Source organism: Triturus cristatus, chromosome 3_2 (assembly GCF_964204655.1).
Source record: "Triturus cristatus chromosome 3_2, aTriCri1.1, whole genome shotgun sequence".
Taxonomy (NCBI): domain Eukaryota; kingdom Metazoa; phylum Chordata; class Amphibia; order Caudata; family Salamandridae; genus Triturus; species Triturus cristatus.
Window position 1 is genome coordinate 1164647612 of NC_140584.1, and position 14387 is coordinate 1164661998.

General features: G+C 45.0%; 1 protein-coding gene across 1 annotated transcript in view; it reads right to left on the reverse strand.

Moving 5' to 3' along the window:
* TMBIM1 (transmembrane BAX inhibitor motif containing 1) overlaps positions 1-14387 on the reverse strand; it is a 233355-nt gene that overhangs the window by 84850 nt on the left and 134118 nt on the right. Inside the window, exon 4 of the mRNA XM_085650023.1 lies at positions 7028-7092. Coding sequence (XP_085506149.1) covers positions 7028-7092 — 65 coding nt within the window. The remainder of the gene's footprint in view (positions 1-7027; positions 7093-14387) is intronic.

The window sequence follows — 14387 nt, forward strand, 5'->3', positions numbered from 1 at the left end:
GGCCGACGCAGAGGCCAGAGCAGAGGCCCGAGCCAAGGCCGGAGCTGGCGGCACCGCAGGGTATGGTGCCGGCGTAGCCGAGGCCAGAGGCGGCAGCATGGAGGCAAACCCTTCCAACGGATCCGTGGGGCCCGAAGGCGCTCCGGAGGGACCCGGCGGGGCAAACAAATGGCGCAAGGCCGACATAAAGGCCTGCACCTCGTCCAAAGTCGCGTGCGGGCCCAGAAAGGGTGGATAGGCTGCCGGCAACGACAGAGGCTCCAACGAAGCTGCGGGGGAGTTACCGCCCGCCCCCTCCACCGCAGCCCGTGACAGGTGAGGGGTAGAGGAAGAGCGATGTCGGTTCTTTGAATTTTTATGACGTCTCGACTTACCTGTCCCCGTTTCCGACGAGTGATGCGGATGGCTCCGCGACCGGTCCCTTGACCTCCCACGGATCGGGACCTCGATCGGCGCGGAACCGATTGCTGAACCTCCAACAACTTTCGGGAACGCTCTGGTCCAACAATCGGGGCACGCCTCGGGGTCATGGGCGTGCCCCAAGCAGAAGAGACACACGTCGTGAGGGTCCGATACTGACATGTTTCTACAGCAGGCCCTACAGGACTTAAACCCGGGAATCCCTATTGCACCAGGTGTCAAGTACATGACATGACAAAACAAGTTGTCAGAAACCAAGTTAAAACTTTTAACTAGGGTACCACTCTCTCTCGGATCTGCGCTGCTGCACGGAAAAAGAAAGAACTGACGTCAGCGTGCGTGGACGCGTCTAAGTAGCTCTGACGACGTCATCTCGGCGGCTACGATGCCAGCGATTTACGCGGAGCCATACGACGATGCCTACCGACGTGCAAGGGGGACTGCTGACGAAAAACTTTACGGATCCAGTCTGACGCCTGGGGATATTCTAAGATAAGGAATCTATCACTAACGTGTCTCTTTCAGATAGACTATCTTGCACAGGATTCACTCGTGCTGTGCACGGATTGGAGCGCTGGATATGTTTTATGCAACAACAACAAAAATCTGTATGATCCATAAATATTGACACTCCTCTGGCTTAGTACCATCTACACTGAAAGCGAATGACTATTATATAGCAAATGGAAACCGTCACAGATGCCACAAATATTGTATCGCCATATACTTGTGATTTACTCTGTACCTATAGAGGCAACATCCATCCATAGCAGAACATATCAAAAGCAACTGTTGGGTATGGGCTACACCACATTTACGTCATCCATGATGCTCCTACGCTGGACTCTTTATGTTACGGCGGTTTTTGCCTCACAGGATGATAGTTTAGTATGGACCATGCTAGCCTCTTGGCAAACGTATTATTTTCCAATTTTGATGTTTTTTCATAAGAAATGGTTATAAAAAAAAATACCACACAAAAAATACATTGAGAACCCAAACTCTAATCTTTGTATTTATCTAAATCTAACCCAAACACTTATGTTAACCCTAAATGCAATCCGAACTCTATACATAGTTGCAAAATTCTGGCCTTGACCCTAATTCCAACTTTTGATCCTACCAGAAAAATAGCCTTAAACCAAGCCCTTAATACAACCCTAACCTTAACCCTTCAAGTAAACCTAAAACGAGGAAATCGTTGCTAAAAATAGGCTTGTAAGGTTAATGGATTTTCTTAAACAAGACTGTGAAACTAAATTCCACAGGATCACATATCTGCATTCTATTTTCGTTGAAACCAGTCCCTTTAGAATGGCTTCGTCATTTTCACAAAATGCAGCGATGGACCCTTGTCACGGTCTCACGGAAAGTACACGGCACGAGTAGTAAGGAGTGCTCAGAGAATCATAGGAGTCTCAGCTCCAGAGAGTAGTGTGACTTCCTTCATTGTCAGGCAAGACTTACGGGACTTAACATTTTGGAAGAAGGGAAAGAAACCCTCAGAATGGTTTAATAAAGGACCTTCAAACAAGAAACAATGGGGGAAAACGACAGAAAAAAAAATACAGAACTGCAAACCTGGGCGAGAGACCGCTTTGCACTGCAGAAAAGAGCGGCTTATATACTTTGGTTTACTTCATACCGAGATAGCAGCTAATAGGATAACCGCGAGATCTGTCTTACAGAGGTGGAGGCAACCTCACATGTGGTTTGTGGGTGACAAGGTCTTAAGGCATAGTGCTCCAGTGCACGAAGACACAAAAAGGAGAGCACGTCTCATCTCTTGGAGATGATGATGATGATGGAACCACAGCATCGGACAGGCACCAGAATCATGGTCCAGTCACACCTATTAGAAAATAAACACATCGCTGACACAAATCAAATGAAAAAACTAAAAGAAACAATGGGTCTAAAAAATAGCAAGAAAGCACGCGGTCCGAGCAGCTTTCTAGAAGACATTTTTCTGCACAACAGGATCACTCAATTCATATTAAGCTTCTGCGACTTGGCTTTTCCTAAACCCTTAAAGATCTCTCATTGCGCAGTCATATATACATCTGTTTTGGGAAATTTACAGAAAGGCACTCACATGTTCATAAAACGTAGAGTAAATAGGCTGCCAAGTATGGGACAAAAACACATTTATATAACTGCTTCATTTAAAAAAACAAAATGGCATTCCTCATTTTAAACCACAAACTTATGCATTTTTTTTAAAAGGGACGGTAGTTTTGTGCCACTTTTATGGAACAACTACAGGATGGGTCAGTATTCCATAGTATTGAGCTACAACAGTCCATATGAAAAATGATACCTGAAGGGCATTTCCCTAAAGTCCTCCTGGAACAAACCCATGGCCGGACCCAAGTCAGCAAGCTATTAAGGAACGCGAGGTGACCCTGGACCCTACAACCGTACGATGTTAATGTTAATGTTATGTTAATGTCATTTATAGAGCACAACAAATACCCGGAGGTGTCCTGGCGCTTCTTGATTCTCTAAGACTGGCAGGAAACAATAAAAGGAGGCAGACTACTCTTTGGAAAAGAGCCACGTTTTTAATTCCTTACAAAAGGGTAAAAGCTCGGTGAAAGATCTCAAATGGCGAGGTAATTCATTCCAAGCCTTCGCTGTGCCATAGATAAAACTTTTGCCTCCCCAACGGGCTTTCTTTATACGAGGCACCCAAACCAGGTTGGCCTCTTCAGAGCGCAAGTGTCTGCCTGGAACGTACCAGCGCAGTATTTGCTGTAGAAACTCTGGACCTATGCCATGTAAGGCCTTAAAGGCCAGGCATAGTACTTTAAATTGTACACGGCTTTTTACTGGAAGCCAGTGTAAAGCTTTCCTTTCTTTGGATACGGAACAGGGATTAGAAGAGTCCATAAGTAATCTAACTGCTGCATTTTGCAGTATCTGCAGTTTTTTTAATCCTTTTAGTTGCATATTCAGGTAGAGTCCATTACAGTAGTCCAATCTGGACATTACCGTAGCACCAACTACAATTTGTCTACTGTCCTTAGGCAATAAGGGCAGGACGATGGCATCGCATCTGAACGCCAAAAGCCAGGAGGAAGCCGATATACCTGGTGGGCTCAAGTCTGCATGATGGTACCCAGTCATAGTCAGATCTTAGCATCTCGACCTAAAAACCCCAACATTAATGATGTTCACATCCTCAGGCCCTACTTCCATCTGGTCTTTAAGTGAATCGGTTACTCGAACTTCCAAAGAACAAAAGTACAAGCAGCAGTCATCTTTAAAGTTTGCTGGCTCTGCAACAGTCAGTTAATAAATGAATTTCAAGGTACAAGAGCCCAAAATGTGGATAAAAAAATATAAGCAGTAATAGTATAGAGTTATTTAAAAAAAAAGATCACATCATTGCGGAGGACAGTCATACAAGGATGGTAAAGAGCCCCTGGAGACGCAGAGAGCTGTGAAGTGTCAAAAAAGGACCCGCAAGAATCTATATTTATCAATATACTTTCTACTCCGACGCCTCCACTGCCACAGTTTTATACAAACGTTAAAGACCATATAATGTGCGACAAGCGATATTACAATTTCAAAAGCAAGCTTTACCGTAATAACCAAGCGCATATGCGGACATATGGTTCTTTCCAGACCTTTCTAGCAATAAGTGACAGAAGGTGCTTTGCATTTCTTTCTAGTAATAGATAACAGATTTCCACTCAAAAGATATTAATAATGCAAAAGCCAGATGGATAATTCAAAGTAAAAAAAAACAAAAAAACTATTGGGGCGATAAAAGAAATTGAGACAGAGAGAAACCAATTCTGGAGTAAATGTGAATGTACATGCCAGAAGATTTAAACCATAATTGTGAAGTTTGCCGTAATGTAAAGCATCCACCTGCCACATTCTGCCTTGTCGAGCAAAAAAGCAAATATCAGCAACAACTTCTCTTTTCTGCATGACACCATCGGAAACAATGAGAGGAGCCGCCCCCAAGATCCAATTCTGAGTGACGGCAGCCAGAGGGCAAGGCGCAGAGACAAAGCGGAGCACACAGTACATTTGGCCTCAGTAGATCCACTCATTCGGATCCACTTTGAAAGGACGCACGGGTTTACTCTGCAAGAGGGTTTTGAAGATAAGACCGGTTTAAATATCGTTCACCCCTTCTGAGCTACTCCGGGACCAGCAGGCAATTTTCAGTGGATGATGGTGAACATGGTGGAAGAGGATAGGAGCACAGACACTCATGAGATTGAGAGGGTGAGACACCCCAAACATGAGCAGCCCTGGGTGATCCCTTGCCTTCTCCTCCTCGGAACATCTTTCCGGGACTTCCTAGAAGATTTAGGGATTTGGACTTCATGCAATTGAGGTCTTATTCCAGACGCGAGGTAACGAGTCGACCGTGGGTGAAGACCCGCTCCCTTCATTCCCAGAACATTTTTCTGAGACTTCCCTTGGGATTCAAGCTCCTTGATAGTTCGGGTCTGAGGCAGTCTAAATTGGGTCTAAAGCTGGCCTCGGACTCAACACAATGGAGGCCCAATACTAAATGCAGTGTAAGGGTAGAAGTACACTGAGGGAGAGTCAACAATCTATCAACAAAGCAGGCCTCAGCTGGCCACTTTCCAGTAGTTCTCAATCGCGAGCCACAGACGGCAGCTGTTCATGCTTGAGCTTCACGTATTTTGGTGGAGAGTGACTTCCAAAGACCACATTGAGGTGAACAAATGCACTTATCCTAGGAGATTGGAGGCGGCGCAAGCTCAGCTGCTTGACCACTGGGTGTTGACACGCCTCCTACATACAGAACGTCTGGAATTCTTGAAAAATAAAAATTGGTGCAAATGCTTTTTATATCTAAATCTCTGCAGGATCAATGTGCATATGATTTAGTTTGGTGTTTCATGTTGCACCAAGATGCCACCCTTACACCCACTTTAAAGCCCAGTCAAAGATGCCAGTGTGCGCACACTTGACGTTTGTGTCAAGAGGCTCCTTGTTTTGAGAGAGGTCATCTCAATAGTACAAGCGAGGTCTCCTGTAGTTCGAGACTTACTGTCAACCGTTATGAGGCCGTCAGAGGAGCGATCCTAATGATAAACGTTTAAGACGTCATCGCAATCCGATTCTAAACTGAACATTGCTATAGGATGGTACGGCGGACAGTAGAGAAGGAACAATGTAAGGAAAACAATAGCTACCTCTGACATTTACCACTTGTCAAGGGTTCCTAACTGTAAGAAAGGTCACCTTGGACCACTTTATGGGTAACCAGGAGTTTTACAAGTTCTAAAAAGTTATGGACCACCACTGGCAAATGGATGGGGTCTGAGAATGATGCTCTTTTCTAAGAAGAGTGGTCACACTTCACACAAAGAGCAAAGCGTGGAATACAAGACATGCCGCCAATGGCTGCAAATAAAATCATTTACCCATCAAGTGATCTCTAAAGGCATAAGGAGCCCCCTCAGAGGCTAAAGAGGAGTACATCTGATGTGGCTGAAACTACAGAGTTTCTGAATGCTAGCTGGGATTCAGCTGTGAAGAAAATTATGTATTCTGCTGAAAACACAAAGTGCCTTTAAGTTTTTATTCATGGCACAGCCAGCATTCTTTCACATTTATGTATTCGTTCAAGAATTCTAGAAAGATAAACCAAGACAGCATTGCATACCCCTTGTTGCAAAAGTAAAAATATAACTAAGTATGTGTACAGTATTTGTGTAATAGAAATGCACAGGATGGCTGCTCAGATGCAAAAATGAGTATATTCTGCCAGTAATCCAGACGATAACACAGAGATATCGCATGAGTAATACAACCTGTATTAGATGCGTATAAATTCAGATCCCAAGCAACAATTATGTCCTTTATCATACCGACCAGGCACTGAGTTAGTAAAGATGCTTATATCAGACACTTAATGTGGCAGTAAGCAGGTCCCCGAGTTGCAAGTCCTGTTCCCTGCAGCGTGGAACCACTTCCCGCGCCACATCCAAACCTCCTCCCTTCTTTTTGAGAAGCAAGAAGCTGAAGGCCTGGCTTTTCAATCACCCCCTGCACTAGGAATGGCAAAGACACACACAGACCTGCTCCTCCGCGCTAGAACCCCCTGCAGGCGATTGTGCGCTCTACAAATACATTTAACGTAACCCTTAGAAAAGCCTGTTTAGTAACGCTGGAGTCAACACCACTGACTGGATGCATCCACTTATGCCAATGTTTCGGCAACCACTTCTAGGGTGAGATGCCAGCTCGCCCAGCCAGTTTGCTCTGCCTTGGAGGATCTGTCCTCCATCTTGTAAAGCTGCCTGTGCTGCATCCTCGACTCTAGCCACTAATTTGCAGGCATCATGGACTGTCACTAGACTGGATTTAAGTTAATGGCAGGTGTGAGTGAGTCCCTACAGATTAGGAGGACATCTCGCATTGGCCACACCCTCCAGCGGCACCAGAGCCACAATGATGCGCCTGCTGAAAAGTAAAGGATGGTAAGTTTTGAAATAGTATCTTGTCCAACAAGCATTTGATAACATCACAAACTCTGAAAGGCAGATAGATCAGCACATTCTGCCCTCCACTCCCCGCCTCCACAGCCCGCCCAAGACAGACTTACACGAAGGTGAAAACTGCAACTATGGCCACCGTCACCAGCAACTGGACACTTATAATCATGTACACCTGGAAGAGAAGAGGACACAGTTAATCCATATGTGAACCTCCTTCGACCTCAGTCTCACAATCCCACCAGCCTCCCTGCCCCTTCGTGCTCACTGTGTATGACGAGGTAAAACATGCTGCATGCAGAATCTGGGAACCTATGACTCTTTTAGCACAATTGAGATGCTGTTGAGTGCATCATATTTCAACAAGTCATAGGAAAAAATTCTGCTGCCTTTTTCGACTGTCCCAACGGAGGGCTCATTTGGGTTTGCCGAGGAGCGCAGTATCTCGGGGCACTTCCTGGGGATGGCCGGTTTGTTATTTGCTCCCTAGATAGTTTAGTGCTGAAGGACTAATTCGCTGGGGCAGTTTGGCCATTAGGGCGCTGGGGCTGCACCCCAATAAAATTCCTGCAAAAATATTAAATAGATCAATTTATTTAGAGACACAATCATATCTCTACACAAATCGAAGTATTTAAGTCTGGGCTGTCTGCCGCATTGCTCTAAAGCAGGAGATGGCAGCCAGGCAGCAATCAACTTTCTGAACAGTGACACACAACGCTGGGCATACCTTCCTGAAGCCCTTCATTGCTATTGTGGTCTATGGCAGTGTCCAATGTAGGCCAGTGACGCTTTCAGCCTCATGGTTTGGGGCATCGGAATGTCCATCCCTGCGCGATTCCAGACATCAGCCGTTCACAGGCATAGATCCCACCCTTTCCCATTCGTCACACATAGGAGTGGATGTACGTGTGTGTCATTTGGTGCCCTAACCTCAGTAACTGCAAGTGTTATATTGCTAATCTTGTGTTATGTACATTGTCCTGAGACCCCTGATCACACTAACCTCCCCACTGTGACACCCCAGGCCCTGGCTGCACGCCGCGGTCCCCTTTAGTGAAGCTGCTGCATTTGTTTCCCCGCTACATTGATCCAAAAGACGAGAAGGGGTTTTGTTCCCTTGTGAACTTGACCGAATATCCGAGTGAAGCACAAACGGAAAAATATGTGCTTATAGTAAACCAAGTTTTGCTGTCCGGCGATAAAACTGGACCTATCTTCCTGCCCTTAACATTAATGCCTAAAACACAGACTGATTTACGAACAGTGTTAAAAAACGTTACAGCAATGCACATCAATGATTAAGTTCCTCTCTTATTTCACATTTTATAAAACCTTGCATTCCCCAAGAGTGTCATTTCTGTAATTTTTTCCTGTGTATCTTTTTACTCTGGCATAGCGCCTACCTTGAGCCGTGCCAGATATTTACAAGGCGCTTTCATCGAGAGCTCCGGCGCGGAGGCAAAAGCCAAAGCAAAGTGCCCGTCAGTGGGTTGGCCCTTCTGCAGAGCACACAGAACAACATTCATGTATTTCAGTAGCAACTGAAATTCGGTGTTAGTGTGTTTAAGTGGTAGACTGATGTCAAAGATTTTACAAGGCAAAAGCAAAAAGAAATACATTGCCTCAAAGTGAGTGAGTGCAGTATATGTTTGGAAGTGGTGAAGTGTGGAAGATGTGGGTAAGAGCATTTGGTGGAGAGTGAAGAGGGTGCTGATGAGGAAAGAGGCGGTTGATGTGCAGCTGGACAAGATATGCAGAGAAAAAGGGGTATACATATCTAACAAAGCGCACATAACATGATTGCCAAACATCCTTCCACAGGCACCAATACTATTTAATTTACAGACTCACAATTTCAGAATTGAAACATTTACAATGTTAATTGTTTATAACAAATCATTGTAGTTACTCATTTATCTTAAACAGCTAACGATCATTGACATATCTTACTGACAGGTTTTAGGTGTAGGTCAGTTGCCGTGTTATATATGTGGATGCAATTCATCTTAGAGAGAAACCAAAATACAGGTCGAGTGACACACTATGGGAATCAGAAATGTATTTAACATGTTCCCTTTTAGAGCCCCCCCCCCGGGGCGTAACACAAGCCCCCACGGTGCAGTGGACCCCCCACTTTTGTCATCCTACTTAATTACCTATTTGCACATATTTCTTCGATATGACGATTACACCCAGTAGTTGTGGGTCCTTCCCGAAGCCTGGTAGAGCATTTTCTTCCAAAGTTGATGCTGCATGCAGTGCAAGACACTGGGCAAGCACACACTTTAAAGGGATGAAGGTGTTGCACTGTACAATTTGCACATTACAGTAACTGTTGAACATAGTAATGCAGTAAGATATAGGGCAGTTTATATGTTTAATATTTTAAGAACATACATTCCCACTGCTTTATCACTAAATTATAAGCCGTGCTTGATCACTAAATGTATTTGTTTTAAAATGCACCATTTGACAATCTTTTTTAAATTTTTTCACGGGAGGAGGTTCCACCTTGGACTCCACGTTTGTCCATTAAGCTTGCACGCGCCGCTCACTACATACAAGTCATAACCAACTTTTCCACCTCACTACTTTCAAATATCACCAGCCGCCACTGCTCATTTGCATTCACGTGCCGGCGTGGTTTCCAGGACTGAGAGTTAGGAGGAACCACTGGGAAATGTCCAGCGGTCTGACAGCACATGGCAATCAAACAACAAACACTGGGCAAAGCCAACAGAAATGCAACACTTACCGCAGAGTACACAAACATAGTGGAAAAGGCAAACAGCTCTTTCAGCAATCCTTTGTTGAACAGGATCAGGCAAATGAGAGGCTGTGCTGACTTTGTTTGCCATAAGTTGGCAGGGTATGCTCAGACGTGAGTCCCTTGCTCACTTTGCCACTGGATTCAAGCAAGCCTGGCTGAAGACGGCTGAAATGCCAGAAACCGGTCCTAGGGAGCTTGTTTCCGGTCCAGGGAAGGCATGGCTTGGCAGTTCGGGCTGGACTGTTCCCATGAGGCACAGGGTCAGACTGATTTGCATATGGCCATGTCTGAACTGGGGTGGCAGAGTGGGCTAAAGAACGGTGATGGATCAAACCCAGATCTGTGGACTGGGTGTGAGTGTTTGATTGGTTCTGATGCTCCGTCCATTACCACCCCCTTTTGTACCACGAGGAAAACCACAAGCCATACATAAGTGCGGAACTGGTAATGGCCACCAGGAGGGCAGCTTGGGTTTGTCGTGGCTTATTCCACGCAGAAACAAGGGAGATCCAAAACATTCGAACAGATTTGGTCACAAATGAGTGAATCTTTGAATATCAAGCCTTTTCTCACAAAAAGCAGGGAATGTGGGTAGCAAAGAGCTGCAGTGTTAAATAATAAGGAGAATTCAGAATTCAGAGATTCAGTGCTTAATTTGTAAGTTAAGGCAATGCATGTCAGTTCCTCTCTTATTTCACAGGGTTTATATAATCTTGCATTCCTCAAGAGCGTCAGCTCATGTTGGGTTTCTGTAATTTTTCCCGTTCATCTCATTTCTCTTCATAGCGCATACCTTGAGCCGTGCTTTGATTGAGAGATCTGGCACGGAGGCCAAGGCAAAGCGCCTGCAGAGCACACAGAACCACGGTCATGTATTCCAGTTGCAATTGAAATTCTGTGTAAATATAAGTGCAGGGAGTACACAGATGGCAAGAATTTACAAGGCAAAAGGAAATACATTTCTTAAATGCGGGTGAGTGCGGGGTATGTTTGGAAGTGGGGAAGTGAGGGAGATGCTGGAAAGAGCATTCGAAGAAGCGTGGAAAGAGGGTATTGAATAGTCTGATTTTTTTCTCCTAACCCACAGGTTGGAGGATTTCTTCTCTGAGGTTAAGATGGACCGCCCCATGCCCAGAGGTCTGAATATTGACTGAAAGGTTTGAAGGAGACGCTTCAGTTCCATGTAATCAGGAAATAGGTTTGAATAGCGGAGGGTGGACGTCGGTCACTTTTTGACCAGGACATTCCAAAATATTGAAAATATTGTACCCAGTCCTTCGCCATGGACCAAAGACTCAAAAATACAATCTGTCGAGACCAAGCGGGGACAATATTAGATACTTCCGAAAACGATAGTGGTTGGAGGGCTGCGTGACCATGAAAAGGGCAGAGAGCGAAAGAAGGGATCATTTCCAAAGGCCTCCATCTCACCCACTCAGCGACCCACCAACATATCACAAGTGGGCAATGTAACGTCAGCATTAGCATTAGTCAGAGGAAGAGTTCAAATCTTAAGGTCTTAGAGCATGGTGTGAGCCACACTGGGGGCACAATCTTATCTTCAGCCTCCAGTGTTGATGGGAGCAGCTCTGAGGGAACTAGCCCTGCTGAAGCGCAAAATAACACTGCTCTGTAATCATTACAAGGAGCGTCTTCCACGAGCGCCGATTCTCTCCAATTTTCTTACAAAACTAGAAATGTATTTATTCACAAACTTATTTTAAATAACTTTCAAAATGACACTTTGAATTAAAAAAAAAAAATTCTCCCCCTGAATAATTTTGATGCATATCTGTCATGTTTGTAAAGCCCAAACCTAGCCAGTGGGCAGGTAGGACCTCAAGGCCTGGCACTTCGACTGAACTGCACAACCCCCCCTCACCCTCGCCCCCCAGTGACTTGAGGCTCTATAAGAACCCCGATTGATTAGTTGAAACACTGTCAAACGTAAAGATACACTGTGAGTGATAGGAGGAGAAGCTATTGTCTGAAGTGGGGGTGGGTTGTTACTTTGATGTAGCTCTCTTTAAAGATGTGTGTTCCGGATTGTGGGTGCATATCTAGGAGGAGGATAGTTTTCTTTTTTGCCCCCTTTTTAGGTCTCGTTGAGTCAGCGCATGCGCCGTCTGCGAGACATTTAGTAGGTGAGTTTTTAAAGTGCTACTGGCTGGCCTAGCGCTTGCGTTCACATGAGCGTCCACGCGCGCAGCCATAGTCTTTCACGGGTCATTAGCACCACTCGGCCGCACATCTTGTGGCTCCTGCCATGTCAGCCGCCATCTGTCTCCTCCTGTCACAGGTCATTAAGTGCATCGCGATGCACTTTCATGGCGCGCACGCGCATGCAACTCCTGGTTTCCTTTTGCCGTCATGGGCGTCTCGCTCCAATGTGGAATTTAAGTATAATTATCTGTTAAATTACACATATTAAGAGACTGACACATAGACGGTACTTTTAACTCGTGGAATTTGTACTTGTGCGTGGAATTGCACTAGACTAGAGGGTGTTCTTTGAGTAATTCACACAAGGCATCACTCGCTCAGCTTTGTACCATAGCACACAGTTACGCGTTGTACAAAAAGGCATTATTCACACAACTGCGGCTGATGTTATCATCGGACCACAAGTGACCCATAGTAAATGCTGTGCTGCGCCATTTTTTTCTCTGTTGGTGCAGAGTTCCACTTGAGATGTTCAGCAGCATTACTTAGTGCGACGCTTCTGAAATCTTATCTGGACATTTATTGAGAATGGCAAAAATTGAAGTTTCTTTCTGGAAGTAATTCACTCTCCGCTGCTGCGCCCATGATGTGTTTGGCTGTACAGTTTTTGACATTCGCTGACAGGTTGCCATTGGCTTGTCACTAAGTTATGGGCTGGCTGCAGTTGAAAACAAGCATTGGCAAAGCCAATCCATCTTGCTTTGCCAACGGAATCTGAGAGATGCCAATGCCCTACTGCCCATATCAAAAAAAATATCGAAAACCCTTTTCTCTCCGCGTTCCACATGTTGCATCAGGGAACGTAGCAGCCATTTTAAAGTATGAAACAATGTTTGTATATGTTCTACACGCCAACCATAATATGTGGCACTAGTTGTGAGTTAATATCCTAGAACATCTTTGGGCGCAATTGCTTTCTGGCTACACTGAAAAACGGTATTACTTCCCCGAGTCCATTTTCGACAAAATATAATTTCCATATTTTCATTCCTAATAGTGTGACTATTTACCTTTCTGCTTAAGATGTGGACCTCTTTGTTGTTTAAAACAAACATATCTGTCAGGTCTTTTAATCAGGGCTTGATACCTAGTCACACAGAAGGAATGGGGGGGGGGGGGGGGGGGGGGGCCCTGAATGATTTCCAAGAACTTTCCAGGAACTGCACATAAACGCGGCATGCATTGGTGCTGGACAGGTGCGCTGAAACTTTTAGAATTCCACCCTTATTTTGGAAACTTTCCACTCTCCTCCTCTCTTAGTATCTAATAATTCATATTTTGCAAGGAGGCTCAGTAAAGACTATGTAAAATACATTCTCTCTCTAACTGATACTCGCAGCCCCCATTTTTCGCACAACGGAGGTTTGTATATGGTTTTCTACAAACGTAACGTAATAGAAATGCTGATGTGAGCGCATTAATGTGAACAGTTTGTGCTGTGAACGTTTCCCTTGCTGATGTTTCTATTCAGTGAATATTGCGCGTAATTTACACTGTGTATGCATTTCGGAAACCACAGCGCCAGCATAGCTGGTAAGTGTCCAGCATGTTGTGAGACGCCTTCAGCCAGTCCTTGAGTTCAATCAAGCCGATTGCACACCTGCGTTGTTGTGGTAGTAGTAGGTATTCAAAGGCCGACAGGTACCAGCATGCAAAGAATCGTTTTCTGCAATTTAGGAATAGGTCAGAAGTGGCGCGAGGCTATTTAGTGGGCATCGTGTGTTATTTGTAAAATCTTGGCATTGTTGAATGCTTTTGTGCAAGTGATGTACGTTCCTTGCCTTTGACAGTTTATTTCTGGTCTTCTTTGCAAGCAAGAGTCATTTGGGGAATAACTCGTTAAGTTTTTTTTCTTTCAGAAAACCATTTTATACAGATTTGAATTGTAACCACAATGGGGAAAAAATTACAACTGCCCCCTACCTATCACCCCCAGAACCTTAGGGGTCAGATCTCTTGGCTCCCTGGTGCAAGGACTTAGTTCACTGCACCAACTTGAACCAGTGAATCAATTCGGACTGCAACACAGACACAACCCATCTGGGGGTGAGGTGGTCGTATTTTGTCAGCTGTGGCAGGTGGGACACTCTTAGGGGGCAAGGTGTAATCTAGGCGGTAGAAGAGATGGGCATCGCCACCATCCAGATGCTAGAAGAGAACGACCGCATAAACACCACTTCTCAAGTTGGTTTCTGAAAGGGGGTGGCTCCCCTTTTTTCAGTAGAGAGCTAGTATCAGGTCGTCTTGGGTTTCTTGGCAATGTGTCTGTTGCGGGTGAGGTTGGTTTAGTCGTACAGGTGAGGTTGGTACCCTCGCATAGCTAGAATATACAGAACCGCGACATTGAGTATTTATCTGAAACAGATTTGATACCAATCATGGGCCTTCATACTGCAGAAGGAGCTTGTGGACTGGGCGCAGTTGGGACGCATTTCATTAAATACATTTATATGGGAGAGGAAGTGATGCCGATG